The sequence below is a fragment of the Psittacula echo genome, assembly GCF_963264785.1.
Source record: "Psittacula echo genome assembly, chromosome: 2".
Lineage (NCBI taxonomy): Eukaryota > Metazoa > Chordata > Aves > Psittaciformes > Psittacidae > Psittacula > Psittacula echo.
The window spans coordinates 84,810,129-84,837,292 of record NC_137737.1 but is presented as its reverse complement, the minus strand read 5'-3'; the positions used below and the strand labels follow the sequence as shown (position 1 = coordinate 84,837,292).

The following is a 27,164-nucleotide window of genomic DNA, read 5'->3' as shown; positions in this document are numbered from 1 at the left end:
AAATTTCTTTAATTCTACAGAAGAATGAACCTGTCCTTACCCGGGTAAGACAAGATTTATTTTGCAAGCTTTCTTTGAATTTCCAAGCTCAGACACTTGGCAAAGTAGCTGTGGCATGCAGGCAGACATGAAGCAGATTCATCAGAACTGGAGCTCAGTTTCTGATGCTTTCTTTATCTGGACTACTGTCTGGCTTTGTTTTCACTTTTCCAATAGCATATTATTCACCAGAAGTCTGATTCTCATCCTTGTGTTTCCATCACGTATCTAGCTGCTTAATGCTATATTCTACAGCACGTTTAACTATGCCTGACAAATTGTGAAACTCTGATGGATTTTACTAGATCCTACCAACATGAAATTATTTGTTCAAGTCCTTTATGGAGTTAAGAGCTGCAATCTGGAGGACAATTCTGACCTAGTGTGTCTCTTGGAGCAGATCTCAGACGAGCTAAGCTGTCACAGCTTCAGTGAGTTCAGCAGTGCTACTGCCAAACGTCTTTGGGACGGGTGGATAAGCAGCAATTTGCTCCAATGGGGCACCAAATCCCATTCCCCAAAGAGCTTTCGATAGATATTTATGTCTCTCTCCTGACTTTGTATGAAAAGAACGTTTTTTAAAGTAATATTTATTGACACCTTGGTGGCTGCTGCATAACAGAAAAAGAAAACGGAATATGCTGGAGACTGCTTGCCTTACTACAATCAAATAAACAGCATAGATACAGGAGATAAACAAACAGCAAATAAACAGGAGACACAGGAGGTGAACTCTGATCTCACATAGACCAATCCCAGAGTAGCCACTCCTCGAGTAAAAAGAATGACCTTCAACTCTGCAGCACAACTGAGTTCACTCAGTCATATCATAAAGTTCATTCTCCCTGTCTTGAATATAGTGTCCCCTTTCTACGCTGTCTCCTCCCAAACCAAACACAAAAAAGAGGACCAGACTAGAAGCATTAGAAATGCTGCGTGAATCTGTGTTGTGGTGTTTGTCATGACTCTTTTAATCCATGGACAGTGTTAGTTTCTGAATGTTCTTTCCTGTTTTTTTTTCCCCTCACTAGAAGTATTTTGCATACATCTTTGGAAGATGCTGTTGGATAAGTGTTAAATAAATGAAACAGGCTGTGCTCTTTCACACATGGCATTATGGAGTGTATGACAAATCCCATCAGGACCAGGAATCCTTGCACACGTAAGCCTGAGCTCATTGTGTTGAGCTCTCCTAATAAATAAGGAATCTATGCTGTGTAGTGTAAACTTACACCAATCAAAGTAAAAACTGAAAGAATGAAGATTACATGAATTTTGTCACAAAACCATTTCTACGGAAGAATTCACAGAGCTGCTTGCATCTGATGGATCATGTGTTTTCTTTTTCCAAGAAATTTGTAAACTTTCCTTTTAAAGTTGGCCCTCTGCTATTAATGTTACTGTCTACTTGCTGGTCAGAAGCACTTGCTCTGGTCAAGTCTCATGATGTCATGACACAGACAGGACATGAAAAGGTGCCAGGCTGTCTCATCCACAGATCAGCACGGGCACACTCACGTCAGCTTGATAACAGAGTCTCTTCCTTTGGCATTGTATGAAGATTGTTTTTGCACTGCATCTGATAACATTTTTGTATTCACACTATGCAGATACAAGATGAATTTGGACTTGCAAAGGGGCTCAGAGCAGTGCTAGAGGCAGTGAAAATGTTATTTATGTTTCTAATAAGGACAGCCCAGATGTCTCATGCAAAGAGCCTTTGAGAAATGCAAGTTATCAGTTTCAGGGCTGATCCTTGATTCAATGGTGTTTACCACAACAAATTTTCCATGACAGTGGACTGTTAGATATTTAATCCACCAGGAGTTACACGTGACCAGCCTGAAGCATGTGCCCTGGTAGAACAAGTCAATAATACATTGATGGTATGTCTGAAACAATGCAGATATACTTGATTACTGTATGATTTTAGCCTATGAATTATTTGACAGCGTGCTTTTCTAATTCAATAAAAGAGATTGGACAGATACGCGAAAAAAAACCCAAATGTAGGATGTGAAGGGTATGTAGACACCTGAAATGTAAGGACACCTGTTTTTTGAGGACATCTGGTCAATAGCTGTAAAGCGTATAAACAAAGATGAGACAGGAGAAGCACTTACGCACACAAACCCTACAGAACAAGAGACAGTACCAAAGGCTGGGTCTGTGAGGTCCCTGATGGGCTCCTGAAGAAACCGCTCAAAGGCTTGGAGAGGTTCAGCCTGAGATCTATTAAGTGGGAAGGTAGGGTGGGGTACAGAGGGAGGAAAGAATGATGAGGTTATCATGGGTCCTACAGGAAAGAGCATGCTTATGGGATGCTTTCAAGGCACTGTACATTATGCAAAACTCATCGAACGTTTAGCAGAAGGGCAAAGGCAGGAAAGGGGACACATCCAAATGCATGAAAAAATATAGAGAAGGCTGTGAGGAAAGGGGCTGGTCATGTATAAATGAGCTCCACTTCAGTGTGCTTGTCTGCCCAAATCCTGTGCCTGACCACTCTGTTCTATCTCATTAAACCTAATTTCTAACAATTTTTCTGGATGAGGATTGTCTTCATTCAGGATTGGCATAATGCTAGTGAACCTCGACCTAGAACAGCTGACAAGGAGGACAGGAGATCTGGGAAAGAGATCTACCAGAGACACTACAGATCTAGGGGATAAGATACTGGTCAGATCAAGGTCTGAGGATGTGCTACCAGGCAGATCAAAGGTCCGAGCCAGCTACTACAGAGGCCTCTTTTTGTCTGTATGTGTGTGAGATGAGACCTGCCAGCAAGCTTTGAGCCTGGTTAGCTGCAGATTAAGGACCATTTATTAATGCCTTGTGTGAGCACTGCTTTGTGTCATGGGGGGCCTGTGGAGGTACTGTTCTCACGTTTGTGTTGATCTTATTTGTAATCCAAGCTTCTTTAACATACAAACTAACATAAATAATAGGGACACTTTTATTTCTAGGATGATCCGTATCTGATTAAATTCTCATTCATTTATTGCATTGGCTTTATAGGTATGCAATTTAGGTTAGTAAATACCACACTAGAAATTTCAACTGGGTTACATGTTCAGCCTTGTATCATGTTTACAGAAGGATACAGAACAAGAGAAATCACCAGCTAGCTTGTTTAGCTGGTCGAATGGAGAAATGCTCACCTTCTGATGCAATGCTGTAACACGTCCTGCTTCATTTCCAAGCAGCAGTTAAGAGTTTGGTCCCAGTCACTCTAAAGACTGCTAACACTAATCCCATGGATGGGAGGAGATGGTTCATGTAGAATTCAAATGCTACTCTTATACAAAGGATATGTTGGAATCAGAGTATCAGATACAGAGCTCTGTAAAAAAACAATCCAAAGACTTCTCTTGAGGAATACTTAGCTCCTTTCAGGAAAGACATCTGGATTTACAGCTCTTGGTATATTCTCTCTGCTTTGTATTACACTGGTTGAATATAAGCTTTACTATTTTTGAGACTACTCTGGTCAAAGGACGCTTTCTGTGGTCTAAATAAAACTGTCAGCAGGATGACTTATGAATATGAGACCTCTCAAGAAACAAAACAAAAAGGGTAAATGTTGTAGGAAATACTGTAGCCTTCTTAGTTGACCTTTCACTTGCCATGACAAATGCATGCTGAAGCTTGCACAAATCATAACACAGCTTAAAACTGAATTATTGTCAGATGTAAGCAGTAATAGCATTAGAATCCATGACCTTAATTGACAAAACATGCTACCTGTCAGTGATTCAGCACAGAAGCCACACTGTTCCTCTAGGCTGTCTTTAAAGTCTAACAATCAGTTTTGAAAACCCAACTGGCTTCCTTCCCTGGGGATGGGGAAGTTGTGCCTGAAAAGTGAGGATAACAAGGACTGTCTCAGCAAGAAGAATTCATGCTCTGACTTACAGTCAAAAGTGTTACTTTCTCATAGGTAGAAAGACAGATAACTTCTCAAATGTGAACAAAATAAGTCAGTGATCTTTCTTCATATTAAAGTATGAGAAAATTGGTCCTGGAATCTGGCCATTGCTTATGGCTTTGCAACAGCAGAAGCAAAGTCAAAGCAAAGCAATTAGCTGTTTTGACTATTGCTATGCTTCTGAACTCAAGTTTTGAAATAAAAATTATTCTATTCTTCCCAGTAGTGGAGAACCAAAACCCTTTCTTTCAATCACTGCATACTGGAAATTATCTATTCCATCTCCTGGAAGGCTGTAAAAATCAGAGTTAGAGATACAAAAAGGAAGAAAAGTGAAGCTTCAAGTTTTAAACAGTTTAGCCAAAGACTGTTAGATAATGAAGTATTCCAACACAGCCTAAAAATACTGCTGTGATAGAAGAGGAAGGGTGTTTTGGTTTCTATTTATATTCAGCAAGTGGGTATCTGAGATATTGTTCAAATTTTGCCAGTAGGTATAACTGGAACATCCTCTTCTGCATTTAATTCTGACTACCCTGCCTTAAAAAGTAAAATATAATGGAAACAGAAGAAGATTAAGAATAGGTGGCAAAAACTGTTAGAGGCTGACAGAGTGATAAAATGTGTTTCTAAAATAACACAATCTCCTCTTCTCAATAAGACATTAAGTGTTCCACTATTAACAACTCCACAGCCCTAATTTGAAGATTAATTCATGGTTAAATGCTTACTTTCCACGTTTTCTCTTAATAATCACTTTTGAATAACTGAAGGGTTATTCAAAGAAGATGAAGGAAAACTAACAATAATCAAGCTTTTTTGACATTATAGATATTAATTGCCAGCTTAATTGACATAACACATTGCATCATCCACCACTTATTCTGTGACATTTCCTTTATTAAGCAAGTTTCAATATACCAAAATGCAAATGTTTAAACACACGGAATTAATTTTAATGCCACTGTGTAACATATGGAACTGAACTAAAAAATAACTGACTGTTAGCACAGGTGATGGTATATATCCAATAAACCCCAAATTAAAAAGGCCAATCCAGTTTAAGTCTGCTTCTGGAAATTTTTAGTAATAATTGGTTTTAATGTTCTTAGATGCTGGTTTTCTAACTAGCAGAGTAAGTGCCTATTATTTCACACACGAATGGATTCTCAACAGTTCTGTTCCATGGATGCGGAAAGGAGAAATTACAAATTAACAGAACCAAATGTCAAGAGTATTTTTAAACAGTGGCAGGCAGTGTAGTGTTTCTGAGACACTCTTGACTATGGCCACCCTGATCCTCTCATGCTTATGGTTTGAGCAGACCAGGGCACTACAGCGAAGCACAAGAGGCCACTGCCCGCACAGCAACTTGACCACACTGATACACAGTATCCATGAAATTATTATATTTCTATATTTTCTTTACTGAAAATCCTCTTCATAAGAGCTCTCTGTTACTTATCTTTGCCTTGATTACATTACTAAATAACTTTCATCTAAGAGGAAAAACCCCATGATTTTTCAGAGAAGGGTTTCGTAAAGATGGGCAGCCTCATTGCTAGCTAGTTTCAGAGGGTTGATTCCTAAAACATAAAATAGATTTGAAAGGAAGAAAATAAATCTCCATCAAAACAGACTACGGTAATAGTATTTAGAACAATATGTCTCATGATAAATGTACTGGTTCAAACTTTAATTCCTCTCCACTATTTCTTCTGACGTGCCTATGGAACAGCAGGTAGACAATACAAAATCCGTACATTGCAAATGCACATGAGATTTATTGCAGACAAATTTACCTGTAACATCATAGGGTGATTTAGTCTCATTAGCAAAGTAATTTGCTGCAAGTTTAAAAAAGTGCTGAGCAATTTTAGCTTAAAATATAGTGGAATGTTATGCAAATTGCTGCATTAGCTCTGAAGTCTAATTTGTTTAAGGAATCTAAATTGGGGTTTGGATTCTAGGTCCCATTTAAGAATGGTTTTGTCTTGTTTGATCAGACACAAAGGCACCATAAAGCTGTGAGGAGGCAAAATAAAAATAAATTCAACCACTGGTACATACACAGTGTTCTGCTCTAAGTTAAATAGTAATTGTTCACTGGGTGCTAGACTGCAGTGCATACAGAAAGAAGGGAATATTTTTGCTGTGTCCGTAGAAATCAGGAAGATGTTTTGAGGAATGGCTGTGCAACACAAGGATGCACAGCACGAGGCTGATATTCAGAAGCTTCTCTGTAGTCTTCTGTTATTGAGCATACATTTGTTTTTCCCGTGTCTCTTAAATGACCTCTTGAGATCCTGGGATCTATGTGTGGGGTTAACAGAGACTCAAACACGTATTCTGTACAAAAGGAGACTCAAAATCATGTTCTAAAATTGCCCTGAAAAGGTACGAATAAACGTGCTGCTTTCTCAGCCAGTAAGTCTTAATGTGTTCTGCACTGTGATCCATTTTGTTTTTCATGCTTGGTAGAAAGGCTATGTCTATTATAAATCAAGGTTTTAGCATGATTTTATTTTTACTAAAAACATCTCCAGCTAGGTGTAAGTTATCTGTAATAGTGAAGCAGTTTACCCTAATGCTCTAAAACATATAAAATTTGTAGACTATCACAAGTATCCTATCCTGAAACTAAACATCAAGCACGCATGGGATCATCCAAATAACCTCCTAATGGTAGGTGTAGAGCTGACCTAAAGTGCTTGTCTGACCGTGAAGGTATCAGAAAAGTGATTTTCAATCCCACTGTTAAAAACAGTATCTCATAAAATAAACAGATCGGCACTGACCTGCATTAAGCAACCTTCTCAGCTTCTGAATCACTAGGGGCATAAAATAACACTGACAAACACACACAAATTGGGAAAAATACACAAAAGCCAAAGCCCTTCAAAGGCATGCAATTACTTGATTTTAATTTGGGGTCTTTGCTTTTCAAAACACTCAAAAAAGGCACAATACTGAAGAAGTTTCAGCAGTGTGCAGTTCATAGATAGTGCAACAGTAATATTTATTTATATTTATTTAGGATGAAAAAGATATTAGCATTGTTCAAGCACTGATCTAGTATTGTCTAAAGTTAAATGAAAAATTATGATTAATGTCTAGGGTATGGATCATTTACTTTCTAATATTTAAAAAGGATTAAGCTATTTGAGAATGAAATATTACACTTATTATTGAGGAAAAAAACCCAACATATATACTTCACCTAAGAACATCCTGGTATTCCTATAACCAGATTCCTAGTGATGTTAAACAAGATACAGAAAATTCAACAATTTTTTTTTTTATGTAAAGAAAAAGTAAGATTTTTAGACAAATGCAGTAGGTCAGTACTTCAAACATTCTAGCACTAACAGAGGACATCAGCTTAGTACTAGATGAAAATTTCTGAAGCTGCAGCTAACTATGTTCAGTTAAGCGCAGCATTAGTGGGATTTAGTTAGTGTGAACACAAACAGCACCTTGGAATGAGGTGGTCACCAGTAAGACCACAGAAAATTCCTTTTTTCTCAGTCATAATAGTGCAAGCAACAGAACAACTCCAACTGACATTTCAGCTTTAACTGGAAATTCAAGAAGAGCCTCTTTTGATGCTTGCTATAGCTATCACAGTTTGCATCACAGAAGAACAACATGCCACTTCTCAGATTAAAAATACATCTACAATTTATTAGATCAAGCATCATACTGCCCCTGATGACCTCTGCTCCCCTGACATTCTCTACTGTGATTTAAACAATAGGTATTCTCTCCTTATAACTGATACATTGACCACCAAAGAATCTCTCAGTCACACGAGAATTTTCTGTCTTAAAGCTGCAGTCTTTTGGGGGCAAATTACTTCCTCTAAAGCTAATGAATACATTCTCACAACATTCCTCTTTGGTAGGAAGTTTTGCTAATAGAAACTCAGGCACATAAAGTTATTTGCCTAAGCTCACAAAGGGAGGCTGCGGCACAGCTATGACTATGACCTGTAATTTAAGAGTTCCACTGTGAAGCTGCACTGCATAATCTTTCCTTTGTCTCCCTATTTACATATTATAAATGGAGTAAAAGTCAGCACAATTAAACCCACCTCATCTCTAATGTACTTTGTAATACCCACAGTTCAATAAGCAAAATTATATATATATTAAAAAGTATGTGTTATAAGTGTGTATATATGTATATTATTTTTTCCTTATGTGGTATGAGTCACACTCTTAGTTACACTAGTGTAAACCTTAGAACAGGACTGGCCTCAGCAGCATTGCCATGAATTTACTCTGCGATTACATTAAGGATTCTCTGCTTCAAGCGACTTCCAACAGTTTTCTGCAGCGGCTGAACAGACAGGTAGGCAGCTTAAGTTTAAAGCCTTAGGTGTCTTTACGGCTCTACAAACCTGTGCCTTCTGCTGCAGCCATTCTTGGTAGCTTAGTAACAGCCAACTCTGCATTTTTAAACATAGTCTGGAGCACACCTGATTGTCTTTACCTTAGGAGTTTCATTTGGCATGGCCTTTTTATGAGGGCTACAATTCACCTTATTGAAATCAGTTTGCTGCCAACTTTTTTAGCACGGATATGTTGAGAAAGCATCAAATCACAGATATTGATATCGATCTAGGTTATTTTATTTCTATATATAGTGAGCAAAGTCTTACTGTGGCTTGCTGGATGATGAGAACAGTAATAAAAAAATATGCTCTACAATAGGAAAGTAATCCTCTGCATTCACACATCAGCCTAATAAATCAGAGAAGCAACTGGCAGAAGAGTTATGAATAGAAAGAAATCCATAGCACATATAGTAGAACATTATACTGCTTGAAAAAGTTGCAAATATATTTATTGCCCATTCAAAATGTGGGAACATCGTATTACCTATGTCAAATGACACTGTCTTTCAGCACGTATTATCTTTCCTTCCCTACCCCCTAATATTTTCAAATACAAAAGATACAGCTTCTACAAATAGTTCAGTAAAACCGCGACATTTTTTCGTCAGCCCAGAGGACAGGGATTCACAATGCAGCGCAATGCTCTTCCTGCATCTGCTGAACACCATAAAGTAGCATGAAGGCATTCATCTTGCACACCTAACAGTGGCATTTTCTTCCTCTCCTCCTAACTGTGTAAAAAGCATTATCACCAGATGTTCACATCTGAATTTTCTGGCTAATTGAATTTATTACCTAAAATTCTCTTCTATGCGGTTACTCATTCAGAGGCAAACTCTGGATGCCCAGAGCTGAAAAAGATAGAAACCTTTAGCCAGTATTCTCATCTCCTGCAAGACACACACTGTAGAAGCGAGTCCTAAACCCAGGTAAAGAGGAGGCCCAGAGACAGGTTTTGTTAAAGACCTCATTCACACCCTTAAGCCCACAAGAAGACCAATGCCAGGCCCTTAAATGGCAGGAAAATAGCAGTCAAACTCCGTATCCTAAAGATGCTTGCAGACACTGCAGTGTACTGCATAAACAGGATAGGCCAGACAACAGCAGTGAAGCTGCATTTATCCATCTGAAGCATGGGCAGTTAATGATTAAAAAAAAAAGAAAGATAAAATTTATGTTGCTTTGGCTCTAAATAATTATTGTTGAGTATTTATTAGTACCATAGAAAATATACCTTAAAGAGGAACTTACGGGAAAAGTGGGCAAAAGTGTGTCCATTTGGCTATGCCCTGGAGAGTAATTAACTGAGGGGGGGCATGGAGTGAGGAACATGAAAGAAGTGTGAAGCAGTGTGGAAGGTAAAAATTCTAATACATATTCTCAATGCCAAGCCCACCATTTTATGAAATAATAATGTTTTAGTCACTGTGAATTCATTCGATTCAGTCTCTTTGTGAGATGAGAGAGAATTTGGATGGAATCTTGTATGACATGGTCTAGTTTGAGGTGTCCCTGCCGATGGCAGTGGGCTTGGAACTAGATGATCTTGAAGTCCTTTCCAACTCTAACTATTCCATGATTCTATGATTCGATGTTACAAAATGACTGAAAACAACAGGACGGCAGCAAGCAGAATGTCTTATTTTTGCTTAACTATCATTAACACAGAAAAAAACCAAACACACTAGATGTTCCACTACATTTATGAAATAATATATTCTTGTCTATTTATTTTTAAAACCATGTCACTTCACAGGAAAGACATTTTATTCAAAAGGAATGATTTTGAAATGTGTATGCAATAAACCCAAAGCATTCAAGATCCTTAGCAGAAAAGAGTTAAAGACAAAAACTGAACCTTGTAATCTGCCACTAATTGCTGTGCAGCATTCAGTTAATGTCCTAATTCTTGAATTTCCTCTTTTAACTGAATGTTACTCCTGTGGGGCTTGTCATTAATATATTTATTGAACAACTTTAATATTCTCCTAATCTAAATCAATCATGAGATGCTTGCCAGGTGCATAGTAAATCATTATAATAATTTAGGCACAGTATCCTAACAATGAAATCAAGAATAACTATGGTTAAATGACTCCAGAGGGATCCCAGAGTGTAAAACATATCTCCTTCTGTGAAAGGAGATATGTTTTCATATCTTCTTTTCAAAGCACAAATTGTGGGAAAACAGCATACCACTCAGTGACATTCATTAAGACTCAGTCTTAATAAATGTAAAGACTGTGCACAAAACAAAAATGTCCATCCTATTGTTAGAAAAGATAAATCTCATAAAATGATAGTGCATAAATAAGATGGTGAAGCCAAATGAAGAAATACATTCAGAAATGCTTTTGAAAGCAAGACTATCAGTTTAAGATTTAATTCCCTGATAGAAGGTGGGCTTTTATGCCCCTTTTTTTTTTTTTTAACCCAATGAAAAGGCCTATTATTACATAGCTAACCATGTTTCTGGAATTTATTAGCAAAGACAATTTATTGGTAAGAAAAAATCTTGATTGTAATGGGATAAGAATTAATCATAAAGCTATTTGCATATTTTGTCTTCCTGTGAAGAGTAAGGCTCTGTAGTGCTGCTGATGGTTGGGCCTGGAAGTTATACCTAATTTGCTTTCAGTGCAAAATCATACCCTTGAATGACAAGGTGCAAGGAGTGTACCATCTTGCTGGAAAAACTATTCCAATAATACCAACAAAGACAATTTACAAAAGACAAATTAAAGGGTTATTTCTAAAAATACTTTGAGTAAAACATTTAAAAAAAACCCCAACCAAACAGCATTTTGTATATGCGTAACTGACAGTAAAAAACCCCAAGCTATATTGCAGAACAACACGGCATTTGTTGATTGAATTATCAGAAGCAGACTAGAGGTCCTGAAAGATATGAGAATTTATAAAATAATAATAATAAAAAAGATTCTTATATAAAGACTGTTTCTGGTTATGGCACTATGTGCTGCTTTATTTCATTAGAGTAATTTCTATCAGTAACACCTACACAGAAAGCGTGTTAGAAAGGGACGGTTTGACATTTACTTGCACAGGGAATACACCTGCCCAAGGTGAAGGCGAGACAGACCCAAACCATCCTGCACGCAGCAATCTAAACATAGGTAAGCAAAAGCATGAACATCTCAGCGCTCATTCTGAGAAGCGGGTGTAGGCAAGCACCCCCCATCACATAAACAATTATCATGAAAAGAGTAAATTCCTTGTGAAGTCATTTAGGAAAGTATTTCTCAAACTGTGAGATTTTACCCATACAGATGTTTAAAATATGAAAATTATGGTTTTCAAAGCACTAATAAAAATGTTTGTAACTGAACAGGGAAGTGTACTTTCCCCAAATGTATGCTGTTATTGTCTGCACTAAAATGCACTCCTAACAAATGTTTTAGAGTCTCCACAATTTTTGTATTACTATTCAGTATCACCTACAAGATACTTATTTAATTTAAATTAAATACCATGTCTATATTACCTTGCATGCCTTTAATTGAAAACTGACAGTATCATCAGTGAACAAGCCAAATTCTGGGCTTTAACTGAAGACATTTTAGAGAAAAAACAAACAAAGAAAAGGAAGGGTATGGGTAGGTGAATGCAAAACTCTGATTCTTCTTCAAACACAGTGGAAAAGAAAGATACTTCATTTTCTAGGAAATCCCTTACGGGAGCAGAGAGGAATCTCATAAAACACTTCAAAACCAAAATCAAGACACCCATCAAGGATGATGAGAGCACCTCCAATCCCACTTCTGGATCCCTCAAATGTTATGGACTGAAGAATTTCAGTGTTAGCCATCAGGTCTAAATGCAACATCATGGACTGTTTCTCTACCACCCTATACTAAGAGTAAGCATTCCCTGTGAGAAAGCCATACCAGAAAGAAGCATATTTGTATTCTTGACCATCATGGATCTAGCAGCACAATGGATGACATCAAAATCGTTACAACATTGCAATTATGTGAATTATAACAAAGATAATGGTTACTATGCCCTCTGCCTTACATGTGAAAGGGTGCGAGTACTGTGTTGAAAGGCTTCTTATCGTGATCTGAAGAACTCACAGAAGATGCAGAAACACCTTAAATTTAATGACAAAATGAACGTGAATGATGGTTTTGAGTAAGCTGGGAAGATAAATGCATTCAGTGTGTAATTACTGTTTTAAGAACTCCATGCAATAACATCTGGACTGACACTTTTCTTCTGAATGCTCTCCATGATAAAGAGGAAACTGAGTTCCTGAGAAACAGCAATGTTTATTAAGGATGCAAGGGAAGGCTTCAGGCAGGGCAGTACAGCAGTTGCTGTGCTTTTATTTGGCACCTTGGCACAACTTTCCTGAGAGAACCTCAAGTGTCATGGTTTCTATGGCAAAAATTAATTTCCTAGCTTGCAGAAAGGAGTCATTGGTGTCAAAACCCCTGCGTGACCTGCTACACCTTTGCAGCTGATGGCAGGCTGCCATTTTTCATGAGAGCAAAATGGTGTTGGCGTGTGAAACTGCACAACTCAATCATTTTTTATGGTGACCTCATACAAAGGAGTAAGATGTCACTGCAGGAAGAAAACTGCTGTGGAAGAATGAGTCCTGTGTTTACAAGAACGTGCTCTTTTATAGAAATGTTCTCTGTTAAGTATTTAGAAATGCTTCTCGTTTCCTATATCCTCTGTCTGTTCCTTCTTGGCATCCAGGAACGGCTACTCTGGCTCTGCTCACAGTCTCACCATTGTTGGTGTAAGAGCCCTCTCCTAACAAGAAAATGCCATCTGAAAGGGGCTTCTTGTGCTCTTCTGACTGATCAACTTTTCAGTTGCCTTCAAATATCTGATCAAAACTTCTTTCCTCCTTTCCTTTTGACTTTTAGCTACATTCTTTGCTGTCATCAATGAAAGAATAATTTATATAATGAACTGCTGAAGTATTCTGAGATTCTGAATTTCAGTATTATTATGCCTAACTGTAATGGGCTGCCTGGTACTTTTTATAACCTTTAGCCTTCTGGCTCCCTGTGTCCCCTTTCACATGTGAGATCTTCAGATCTTCAAGATGGGTCAGTGCTCAACAGGAGATGAAAAATCCAACTATCAAACATTATCAAAAATAATCCAATTTCTTCAACTCCATTCTAATGTCTGATATACCACCTATGCACCACGCACGGGGAACAAAGGTAGAGAATGATAACCACTACTGACAGCAAACTCCGTTTGAAAGTCCTTCAAGTTAGAGAAGAGCTTTTGCAGACCTCATTGTTACTCAGAAGACTGAGCAGGGCATTTGCATTTATGTAGCAATAAAGACATATTTAGGATGATAAAATCAAATTCAGAAGTATGCCTGTCATCAACATGTGTTTTAGAAATAGCACCTACCATAAAAAATATGATCATGAAGGAAAAAAGATCTCGTTTCCCTAGCCATACTTCAAATGTTTTTAACCGAATTTCTTCTTCATAGTTGTCTTCTGCAGAGTATTTCCACTTTATTTTCTTGGTAAGCAAGGGGCTGTAATCCAAACTTCAGCCGCAGAAATTAAAATATTTTAGAAGACAAAAATGTAATGATAAAACCATAAAAGGTGTTAGGAATCCCAGAAATGCATATAGTCGTAGCTGCTATTTTCTATTTCTGTCTAAATTTTAGATTACATGGTTCTACTCAAAAGGAAAATAAAGACCTTTGTCCTATCACGTACAAGAGGAGAAATTTAATGCGGATTCCAATGAACTCTTATGAGAGTTCATAAACTCTCACAAAGCAACTAGGTTTAACAGCACCACTCAAGTACCTCTGGCTGGGCACAAGTCTAGTAAGAATCTGGGATATCTGCTATGATATGCCCTTAACAGGATTTTGAACTCCTAACACAAAAGGTTCCTCAAAAAATTCTCATTCAGCAGAGAGCTCAAGCAGACCCTAAGCACACTGCTGAGCCCTCTGGGTAGCTCCTGATTCCAATAAACAAACACAGAAACTGTTTAAGTGCTCTCCTGCTTGTAAGCCTGAAGCTTACAAAGGCTGATGTCCTAGTGGGATGGGTTAGATCAACAGTCTGCCTTTTTCACTAAATGGTTAGCAACAAGAGTCAAACCATCTTCTTCCCTCAGATGTGATAGCTACCTAAGGGCTCTCAATCTATGGCTAACAGGAGGCAGCACAGATTGTACAACAAATAAATTGCTCTAATCATTTAACTGCCTTTCTCAGAGGTTAATCAATTTTTTAACTGAAAACCTAATTTGTGAGTAAGGATGAGAAAAGAGTACGGGGAGAGCGTGCAATTAGAATTTTCAGCAGTGCCTGCAACAGAGTTCTTTTTTCCAGTGCACAAACATCCGTCATTTTAACATTCATGTATATATTTGTTTTTTCATTATTATTTCTAAGATGTTTGAGGTGATGTACACAGCCAGTGCAGTTCTACCAGTGCCAGAAGACCGCATACCTACTCACCTAGGACTTTCCTCAGCATGAAAAAGCCTACAAGGGAAAGCTGCTACAGCCGGATAGACCCACAGAGCACTTATGTGCCGAAGGTGCGGATAATGAAGCACTAGCAAGCCAGTATCACTGCACAGTTCTGACAAAGAAGCAATAGCAGATCTTGATCTCAGTTTACCTTTACTTGCCAGGCTAAAAGATGCCAGAACAGACAGAGATTTATGTGCACACCACATGTCTCTGATTAGCAGTATCTCTGAAAGGGCCAGGGGAGGCAGCTGGGGCTGGTAACAGCTTCACTCATTCAATTTTAATTGACTCCTCTGTGTTTGTCATATCTCTCAGAGCTGCCTGCCTTCTGTTTCAACTTGTGCCAAAAGCTGAACTGGTCCCATTAACCACAGCGAAAAAGCAAGCAAAAAGTACCAATCAGCTACAGGTACAGAACAAAGTCTATACTGCTGCTTGAATTACATTTGAGATACAATCTGCACTGAATTTCAAGATCACAGACCAATGATCACAGTTCAATCTGCAAACCCAGTGAAACGACACTCTGTTCACACAATTACACATTAAAGTGGGCTTTGATTCAGAATCCTTTTGTTTAATTTTTACCTCCTGTATTTATTGTCCAAAAATCCCTCTCTGAAAATCCTAAGGAAATGCCTGTGTGCTTCAGTGAGATCAAGACTATACCACAAGCTATTTACTGAACAACTACTGATACGGTGTTTAAATGGTACGCAATCAAAATATTGAAAACTAAACAAAAAATGTTTGACAATATTTTATGCATTTTTTTTTACTTTTTCCAATGTTAACAAATGACTTAAGTGAAAGCTTAAGTAAAACGGGTCCAGCCATATACACATGATTTCTTTTGTAACTCTTTCTGAGGTACATAAAAATAATTGGCTATGATAAATGGCAGACAGCATCACTACTGGAAAAAAAGGTTTATAAATCTTACCTCTGCTTTTATTTTATTGTCTCCAAAACAGAGGTGTTGTAAGTAGGCTGCAGCATTGGACTGTACTGAGGGAAATTGATGCTGTAACATCTGTATAACTTCTGGAAGCTCTGGATCTCGCCATCCAAACTCTCTGTGAGAAAACAAGCAAGAAAGACTCATCAAAAATTCTGCTGTTAGTTGATCAATGTTAATCAATGATAACAAAGATGATAGACATGTCTAAGTAAAATCTTGATTTTTTTTTCACATTATTTTCAAAGCTAACATTAAATCAAATATGAAACTGTTTTTCATTTTAAACTGTACTCCTATGCAAAAAAAGTTATATAAAGTATAATTAAATAACTTAATGAAATTAGATCTCTAATTGCTAAAGTTTCCTGAATAAAAATAGCTATATGAAATCTTAATACAAGAGGAAAATAGATGCTCATACCATTATTATTTCTCTATAAAAACTAAAATATGGAGGCTAGGATCAGAAGCAGTGGTTTGCTATGAAATACTAGTTTGTCAAAAAGTCCTTTTTACTTATTGCAATCTTTATTTGATTTAGATTGCTACTTTATATAGAAAGCAATTACTTATTCTGGCTTTTGGTTTCTTTTTTCCAGATACGGTACATGCTCAATCTAAATCTATTCTACAGGTCTGGCCCTGCTTGAGCAGCGGGCTGGACCAGGCGACATCCAGAGGTCCCTTCCAAACCTCAGCCTTTCTGTGATTGGGCAATTTTACCATTATACACTTATGTATTACTTATTCAGATTACTTTTAAATCTTCATTCTTACTACTCAATCTAAAGCAGGTAGGCAAACACGAAAACTTAGCCTTTGAACATTTCTTTCATCCTACAAAACATGAAACACCATTAACATCAAATGAAACAACTGAATCCAAGAGTGTTGAACAAGTCCCTGCAGGTATTCTACAGCTTCCAGAACAAAACTTGAAATCAGTCTGTTATTTCAGGTGAATTTTTGCCCTCTGTGTTTAAAGGTAAAATAATTCATGATAATGGCTTTGGACTTTTGTGTTCCAAGATCCAGAGACGCACACAGGTATTCTGCAAGAGATACTTAATTCTCACATGCTTTTTCCCTAAAAGCTAATTTTTTGTGCCATATTTTTGATGTCTTCCACCTAATGCTACATCTACGAGATTAACAGAGGGAAAGAAGGGAAAGAAATGACTTGTAAAAAAGCTTGTAGGTTCTCCATTGCAGTTGCTATGATCACCAAAAAGTTTATTGCCAAAAAAAATTAGAACTGTTGCACAGTCCACCTATAATATTTTTAAAAGATATTCCTGATCATTAGTTTCCTTCCCAAATTATAGGGGTTCTGTTGCACTGAGGCCAACTGTATTCCACTGGGGGAATTCACAGTAGCTCTGCAGTCTACTTCAAGTAGACTCAGGCATCTCACACTTTAAGTACAACAGTACTCCAAGAACCTTCATTGAAACAAGACTCATTTTGCAATAATAATGAATTACTACAGATCAGAATTCTTGTCTGTTCTCTTCTCATACAGGATGCTTGCCAGATTGAGAGTTGTTGTTACAGTTGTATCTTTATGAACATTCAGAATATAAATAGGAGATGCAAAAAAAAATACACTCAGACTTTCATCACCTATTACTCTTCTGACAAAGGAGATGTTAACTCATGAATATTAAATTTCACATTAAGTGTTTAATGCAAAGAAACCATAAAGATATAGTAATAAATGATATATGGACTATTCCAATGTATCTTTAGATCATATAGACTGTTGAGAAGTTTCTACAAAAGATGTAGCATATGTTCAGACAGAATTGATGTTTTGCAAAGTCAGACAACATTGTAAAAGGAATAATGAAGACTACAAACTTCAGCAGTCAAAGATGGCAAGCACCACATTTTCTGTGCTACCAACTTACTGTGACTGTTACCAGGTGCAAAGGAAGTGGTTCTTTGGTTAAACACTTCTGTTTAAGAATGGGTAGTACAGACCCATAGACAAATCATAACTTGATAGAGGTGACAGAAACAATGCTATTTAACGTGTTGCACTTCCTCTTATATTTGCTTTCTTATTGTTAACCATGTTAAGATTGCTATCAGGTTTTTCAAACAGATCTGCCTCCTATATACATGGCTCTCAGCCAACCAAAGACATCTTACAGACTTTTAAAAGTTAAAAATAAGCAATGGAAACCCCTAAATCTTAGTAACCTTAATGAATTTATTCTCATTTTCAATCCTAGATGCCAAAGTGCAGGTGTTGGTATTTTGGAGAGGATACAAAATACCAGAAGAAAACAGGTTGTCTGACAAGACAGCAAGGAGGAACATTAGAAATCTGTTGTTTTACACCAAATAACTATACTTCAAAATATGGGCACTTCTATCACCAAATTCTCTCCCAAAGGAAATTTCCTCCTTCATAATATGTGTATTACTTGAACAGAAAACAACCAACCAAAAAGCCTGTTATATGCAGTAGTACATCACGGATCTCGACAATCAACTCAGATTCTTCTTCCTTTTGTTCTGGGATTCAGGCCAGAATTGGCAATGAGGGAACAAAAGGAAAAGGAGCACTTATTACAGGCATAGTTAATTGTTCTGATGAACCTGCAGTGTTGACATGGTGTTTATGTATGAAAACAAGGCTGTGCTTACTTTTTCCCTCTGATCTCCCAACAGAAAAGTTAGTAAATAAATGATGCACGAATACTTGTTGGACAAGTATGCATCATTGGACAAGCATGGTTGTGTACACATCAGGCGTAAGTAGAAAATTAATTCAGAGAAGAAACCCTTAGCACTGAATACTGAGTTTGTCATGTAACCAATTTTAGGAGAGATAATGAACAAAGAAGGAAAAGAAGTTTAAAATTTTAGCCCCGGTATGCACTGTCATTTCAAGCAGATGGTCTCTAAGATGATTATATTTTTAGTAGTTTCTAAATGAAATACAGTAGCTATATAAAACAAACAAAAAATTCTGTCAACAGTTAAGGCTGCTTGAATAATCGCAATAACTTTAGCAGCCTTCAAGGCAAGAAGGACCAGTTTCCAGCGGTTTAAATTTTTCATTTGTTATATACAAGCCTTTTATAGGTGGCAAAAGAAAATTGAGCTAGAGAGTTTTGGGGGTTTTAGGAACAGCAAGCTTGAGGCTCCAGTAACATTTACTTGAAAATTTAACTTATTTTTTGAATTTGGCTTCATTATGAAAAGAAAGAAGTCAACTGGCAGAGGTCGTGAGAATGCAGGAGGGCTGCAATTTCTTGAAGACTAAGGTACAAAACTATCTGGAACATTTTGCACAAATGCGAGGGAACTTTCAGGCCATGGCTCCAAGCATACCTATGTGACAGAAAATGTGTATCAAAATAGAGAGCCAAACAAGTAGTAAGAGAAAAAAATTAGTAGGGAAGGAACATATGTTGTAGAAGTCAAAGGCTGGAATAAACTGGGATGCATGCTAGAAAGGTAATTTAAATTAACAAAATACCTTTTACTGGCTATAAACAAAAAGCAGTAGTAGGTTCAGCAGTTGATGAAGATAAGGGTCAGAATAAAACAGAGAAGGGTAATGAAAATCAAATCTACCTCCATTTCTGTGAACCATTTGATATTGTGCCACATGGAAATCAGTTAAACTGGTAACATACAAGGATCCAATCTCTAGTAAAATTATAATGTAGAATTAAGCAAAATATGAAACTGTAGTGAATATCCTAAACAAACACTAGCTAAGCCTGTGTCCTTTATTAACATCCCCATGCTCAGAAAATCTGAATGAGGTGACCCACACAGATGGTGAAAGAAGCCAGAAGGCTAGAGTAAATCAGAGGAGGTGCATGGCATGTATTTTGAGAATGCTAACAAAGCTCCTGTGTAGTTGATCCAAAAATAAAGATAAGCCAGCATCTGTATGTGCAAGATCTTCTGCTATTGCCTATGTTTCCCTTATACCAACACTAAAAGCTGTTCAGTGAAAGGCTTCTGGTGGTGTGGTTTTTCAATAAGAGAATCACAAGTGTGCAAGAACTTCACAGCTTTGGCTATAAATCAGCATTTGCCATGTACTCTAAATATTTCAGCAGACTGTAAAAGTGTATTATTTCTAGGAATTGTTGTCATCTGAGAAGACTGACCAAAGCATGCCAAGGTGTTAAACCTTGTTTCTTTGACAGACTGATCTAATTCTGAATCCCGCAGAAGGTTTTATCTTGAAGTGGTGACTAAGGCAGCTTATAGCAGGCTACTGATCCAGGGATGGAAGAGGACCCAAAGGGGAACACTGAGCTATATGTAAGTTGGCAGTACATATGCCTAGACTATCAGAAGAAGCTGCATTTTACCTCTGAACAACTGAAGAAAATCATCAAGGAGCTGGACATAAAACACAACTCTGAAATACAGCAGTAGAAGCAGTAGCACCAAGAGACTGATTTGGGTACAGCAAGTATTGCATCAAAACCAAATCCTGCTCCTGCCATCATATCACACACACATGTCAGAAAGCAATGGAGATGCAGACTTAAAAGAGATTGTTAGTAACATGTCAGAGTGCAGCGGCTATGAGGGATCACTTAAAGGTGCTGCTGAACACAGAGTATGTACTGCATCTGAATATTTGCTTGAATTATGCCAGAGTTTTCTTCTTCTGCTACTTCAAATGCTGATGACACATAGAAAAGAAGACAAAATTCCTGTTACATCTGTATCTGCATTGATTTTATAAAGGCTACAAAAGAAGTTTTAAAAACATAGGTCTCTGGTCAGTAACCAAAGATACAGATCACTTCTACACAGCATTGGAGAAGCAGGCGTGGTGGCCCTGTCTATTCTCCATCCATTGATCACAGTGAATCTCATGAGACTTGGGTTTTTATTTCTGATTTCTATTACCAGAACAGAACATTCACATTTTCAAGCAGCTGACACAGGCAAGCACTGACACTCAGAGCTTTTCCCATCTCAGCAACATTCCCCAAAGGAAGCGCTGTGAAGATACCTGCTATAAAGAACCATAGGCTTGACAAAGGCCGTACTACAACAAAACATTTATATAAGAAAGAGTGCACAATTTTTAGATATATTTATTACAACGTTTAAACCAGAATAGTCTGTATACATCTGCTTGTCTTCATACACGTATGTGTATCTGAGGCAGCCTTACTGGTGACGTGGTGCCTAAAGGCAAAGACAATACAATCCAAGTTAAGGGTAACCTTTCCTAGATTTCTAACTTTTGCTCATAGTCGTCTTGCTAATGCCAGTCTACAAGACTGCTGAACTTATGCCTACAGACATATACCCTTCTGTTTGCTTCCCTCCCCCCTCGAAATCTATAAATAAACCATGAAAATCTCTTTTGCCTTGTTTCATGAGATCTGCGAGAATGGTTTTCTGGTAGTACTAGGAAAAAACAAACTACATGTAGCTCAGGATCAAACACAAGGAGAACTAATCAAGAGCCAAGAGAAGATCAAAGACAGAACTACCTCCTGTATTTAAAGGGATAAATTTATTTCTGTTCAAAACATTTGGAAGGGAATATATCAATATTACAGGAATCTTTTTCTAATGATTTTATCTTAGCACATTTAAAAAGAGCAAAGACAAGATGTAAAACTTAACTGGTAAAAACATGACAAATACTTAATATAATCCACAGACAAGGACTGTAATATAAAAAGGAAGAAGCCCTCTCTAACAACTTGTTGCCTTATTTTCTTTATGTGATTCCATGAGACCTGGTCAAAAAAAAGTGAACACATACTCACTACACTTAATTTATTATCAATTTATTTTGAAGCACTTCCTTAAAGTATTTTCCCTTTTTCAAACATATATCACCATATGTAGGCATATACATATACACAGATTGTCAGCCTGGTCTAAATGATCAGCTACAGTTTAAGAGGAGGCAGAACTACTGTGTTTGCTTTGAAAATGTTACGCATGAATACTGGGTACTTTCAGCACACAATTTTAGGAAATAGCACACAGAGATATCAATCTCTGTTCCATTCACCTTGGAAACCCTCAAAACCTTTCAGCATATGGCCTTCTCTAGTCAAAACTTGGCCAAAGAAGTCTGCAACATATGGGATCTGCTTACCCAGGTATACTGTGACCTGTTAGTATATGCAGTGTTAGGATATTACCTGCCATACATGGATCCACTCTACTGGATCAATAATTTCACTGATGAAACAGGCAACACTTTGCATTTTGGCAATGTACCATTTAAATATTTATGTGTCTAACACATAAACAGTTAACACCATTTGACTGTACTTCAATAGACGCTTGATTTTTAGTTAATCATGTAGCTTAATCTAGTAGCTTTCCTTAGATTTCGAATTTAGCACAGCTGAATATAAACCAGCTGTACAAACACTTGTCCATCTGCCAAAAACCTGGATGCTGCTCTTGGGTTATGACATTTTCCTTGGTTTACACTTCCATGTTGCCCAAACTAGAACTACCATACAGTAGTGATTACAAAGATTCATCACAAATGTGGCTTTTACAGTGTATTTGTGTCTGCTAATGAGGTGCAGAGGAGGATATGCTGTGGCAGATGCCCAGGATTCCTGCCCAGCATTGCCAAGCAGTGATAGAGATGCTCAGCGTGTCCCAGGTCTTTAACAGAACCATAAACCTGAGGTTTTAGGGGTAATCCAGCATTTCAAAAAATCACCTCTCCAATATAACAAAGGGAGACCTGCACCCTCCTGCAGTTCTGCTTTTGTATCCTTTATATATTCTCTGGCAAGACATCACTTTCCTGGTTTTATATTATTACCTGTGATTTAGATTTTAAAACAAGAAAACCATAAAAAGTGAGAATGTGAAAAGGCAAGATGAGAGCAACTTTAACATACCAAAAATGGTCTGGAGTTGAACTGTCTGTAGATTTCTTGAACATTTTCATTTTAAGAGGAAAAAGATTTTAAAGATGGTACAGTTGAGTAAAGATTATCTAATGACACTGGCCCACATGGTACTACCTACAGCTCTAGGTAGTAGCCTACATGATTACACTCAGATGTGTAAGTATTATCTGCTTGAGGTTACCCTGATTTCATTTACAAATCACTTTTTAATTGAGATATATTTATGAACCTTTATGAAATAATCTGTCTTGCTATTGGTACTGATCTATAAATATTTAATTCCCTCACTCCCAGAGAGGGAGCTTTTAAGAAAAAAGCTGCCTGTGTCCTGAGGTAGCCATACCCTGCTGTAGCTGGTATAATGTTATCTCTCCTCTAAACTGTGGGGTAGGGAAGAGAGGAAAATGGGGGACTTCAGTGCTTTAGGGTATCTTTAATTTTGCCTTTTGTACTATTCAGTTTGTTCAGTGCTTTGCTGGTATTTTTTTCAGCGGCTAGGAAGTGGCAATTGTCTTTTGGGGCTGTTAAGCTGAAACAGCCTTGAAAATCTTGTTTTATCTCTTCCTCTGCAGGCATTTGCATATACAAGGGCTGCTTCTGCAAAGGCGAGTAAGAAGCAAATTAGGTAAGCTATGAAGATGCCTTTAAGCTGCCCAATTTATCTCCTTTCTCCCTGCAATTCATAACATTTTTCTGACCCCCTACTACAGAAAGGCCTTACGGTAGCTTAATACACTGCAGCTGTGAAAACATGCCAAGTTATCCGTTCCCGGAGAGACCAGCTTACATGTGCTTCTCTCCATCTACAGGAGCTCAGACTTTACAGGGAAGATTTCAGAAGATTGTGAAACGTTGTTCACCATCAGAACAGCTGTCACAGATGTGGATATCCTTTCCTCATAGATCAGAAAGGTGGAAATATAGACAGGAGATTAAAACAGTAGACAGACTTAAGGGATTCCAGCCTTGATTCTGTCATTGACTTAGTCTGTCAGACACAGTCATTTAATGCCTTTCTCTGAGATTTGATAGATTCACTGTCTCTGGAGACTTTCAAATCAAAATTGTCTCCTTTTTTAGAACTAGTGTTCTCATTCAGAGGCTTTTAAGCCTTTCTGTATTTCAACATTAGGAGAAAGAACCTTCTGAGGTCCTGTTCCCATCAAGCCACATAGAAATGTATACTTTGTAAAGAACAGCTGTTACTCCACAACCCACTGATTTTCCTAGGAAAACAGGAGGAGCATTTTAGACAGGAAGATACTTATTATTTCCCCACATGCATCATAACACCTAACCACTTGCAGCTGTAAAAAAGTAGCACAAAAAGCAGCAGGAACCATTTAGCATTAGCCTAACAGCACCAATGTTAACAATTCAAACCACGCTCATCTGCAGGAGAGGAAGCTTGCATACACAATGCTCCTTGAAAATCTAAGAGCATCCACGTTATTTTTTGAAATCACCAGCACCACGAGAGTTCCAAAAAGGTTTTGAGGCACTCCTCTTCAGTCGAAACTTTTAATATTTTGTTATTAAGCACAGTGAGTTTCACGATAACTGACAACACATGAATGGTCTCTACCCATCACTCTCTAGTTTGATCAAGCTTCTGGCCCCAGCAGCTCTCCTGAGTTGCATGGCAGTGACAAGAGAACAGCTCTCACCCTTTTTCAGCAGGGATGACTGAAAGTCAGGCTTTTTCAGGTTTGGGTAAATAAAAAGAAGCAAATGAAACTGGATGTTTCCTTCCTATTCACAAATAAAAAGCTTGGGCATCAGGCCATCTGGGTAATCTGTAGACTGCCATGGGAATGTAAGGACCACCAGAAACGGTATTTTCTACGTGTGCAAATAGCAGGCAGTAGGAAATGCCAACAGTGCACGCAGTTTAGCATAAGCTGCAGAAATACTTTTTACAGCTGGGTGAAGGCAAAGAAAGGGTGCCTATGTGAAGTATTAGAGAGCATCAATCCTAAATATGTCGTGATATCTCATTCTTTAGTGATGACTCCCTCCAGTGCACTACCTGCATTACTATAGCAGTAACTTTCACCTTATCTCTACACATACATGCCCAGGCATCAATTTTATTTGTGTATCACTTCGCAGCATTCCCTTCCTGAGCAAAGGAAACTCTTCAGAGTAGACATTTTTTGATGCTTAAATAATGAATATTAAACAATAAAAGTTAAAGGTCACTCAAAATAATCATACAAATTGATAAACAACACCATTTGCCCTGAAATCCCAAATATGGAAAGCCAAGAGAAAAAACACACATGGATTTCTAATACTGAATTAAAAAAAAAACCCAACTAACAAACTCTTTTTATTTTCTTATAACTAGACTCCTTTTCAGTTTTAGACAAAGAGGACTAATTCTGTTCATTAAAGTTGCAAGCTGTACAATTCTATAAATGCGCTTGAATTTGATCTTCTTGTCAAAGGGAAACATAAGACTAATGGTTTTTCTTTACTGCCTTTATTTCAGTTTTTATTAAGCACAAAAAAAAAAAAAAACCCTGATCTCCTGCATGCTAGCTTGATGTATCTCAATGTACAACCACCAAAGCAATGTAATAATGCAAGATGTATTTGACACTTAGGAGACAGGAAGTTCATGAGATAAATAACAAAAGAGTCAAATTGCTAAAAGAAATGCTCAAACGGAAAGCTGTTGGGTGGGAGGAAAAATATCCACCAGAATACTGTATCAGAAAACAAGGCTGTACTACTGCACTTACAGTAGCACATGCAGAAAAGATGATTTCTACCTGGGTAACATCTCCGTTCTCCAGGCCACAGGATAACCCAGAAAGTCTCCACAATGACTCAAAAGCCAGCAGAAGAATAAAAACAGATAGAGCTCATCAACAGACAGACATGATTAACAGAAAGTATTACCAGTGCTCTACAACACCAACAAAATCCACAACTCTCAACTGCTGTGTCAGCAACAAAAGCAGACCAAGAACAATGTGTCTTACCTAAAAAATTATGCACAAGCTGAATCAGAGACGAATTATTTTATATGAACGATACTCAGAGAGTTCAGCGCAGAAGTAGGCTGTAGATTTTAAATAAACATAAAATAGGCACCTCATTTATATTTGATAGTTTTACCTCAGTAAAACACAACTTGCTGAAAAACATCCTTCCAATGGGGAAAACCAGCTCGTCCTTCACTTGCCATCCTATCAGGTTACAACTGGGACATGATGTTTCTATCCTTGACAAAAAAGAATGAGGCTGCAGACTATTCTACACAGCACTTTTACAGAAATGTTTCCAGGTGAACTGGCAAACACTGTATATATCTAATAAATACACTGCAGAAAATAATCATGCTATTGATTCAGGGCAATTGCCCTTATTAATGAATGACAGAAATACTGCCAAGGATCTGTCATTTAGAATTCAGAATCAATACCTTAAAGAGGCCTTTGAAACTTGAATATATTCAGGGAAAATATGTGCCTCAATCTATCAAAACTCTTTCCTCAGACTGTGGAAGAACAGCTACCTACAGAAGAAGGACAAGTTATTCATATGGTACTTAGTTCTTAGCTGTATGATACTTATTTCCACGCAATACTTTCTGGGTGGATTTTCTTCTGGTATACTTAATTCCAGTGCCCATTACCATCACTGATCCAAGATTTTAGCTGGTGGTGTGATACCCTGCAATATATTCTGTCAACTGCAAGAAGTACAGACTGAATTGCAACTTTCCCTTCATCATCTCAGAGCTAATTCCTTTTCAGACTTCGGTTAACCTTTTTACCCCAATTATCCTTATTGAAGCTGAAAGGACAATGCCACTCCCTCCAACTTTGATACTGTTCTCAATGTAATCAGCTGACAGCATCGACTCCAGATATAAAACCCTCCAATATTTATATCCTATAGCTGTAACATGAATGATTGCCTTAGATTTTCAGCAACCAAGCTCAGATCATGGTTACATATGACTAAGCAACTGATACAATAATTTCTTATAAAACATTTCTAATATGGTTAAAATTACCAGTTTACGGTTAAAAACTTAAGCATTGATTCTGCAGTATAAACAAGCCATGCAGCATGTGTACCCTACATGTAACTATGTGCTTTTGAGCAGATTATCACTTAAGAAATTAGATTTTGCTCTAAAACGGTCCCAAAAATGAATAGTGGGCTCATTTGCTATGCAGATGAAAATTGTAATGACAGGTGTTTCCAGTAATCTCTATCAACCCTCATTCACAGACACTGAACCCGTTCTGACATCCATTTATTCCCTTCTCTCTCCTCCCCTGAAATATACTCGGATCAAGTGATGGACAGCATAACCTGATTTATGGAAGACATGAGCATGCTTGCACAGAACAGACACAAGAGCTCCTCTGTCTAGCCTGGCAATTAAATGCTTGTCACACATGATACAGAAGCAA

The 27,164-nt window shown here is 37.6% G+C and overlaps 1 protein-coding gene across 1 annotated transcript in view; it reads right to left on the bottom strand.

Moving 5' to 3' along the window:
• CTNND2 (catenin delta 2) overlaps positions 1-27,164 on the bottom strand; it is a gene marked incomplete at both ends in the record, with an annotated part of 536,439 nt that overhangs the window by 155,161 nt on the left and 354,114 nt on the right. The window contains one exon of the mRNA XM_080639304.1: positions 15,818-15,950. Coding sequence (XP_080495430.1) covers positions 15,818-15,950 — 133 coding nt within the window. The remainder of the gene's footprint in view (positions 1-15,817; positions 15,951-27,164) is intronic.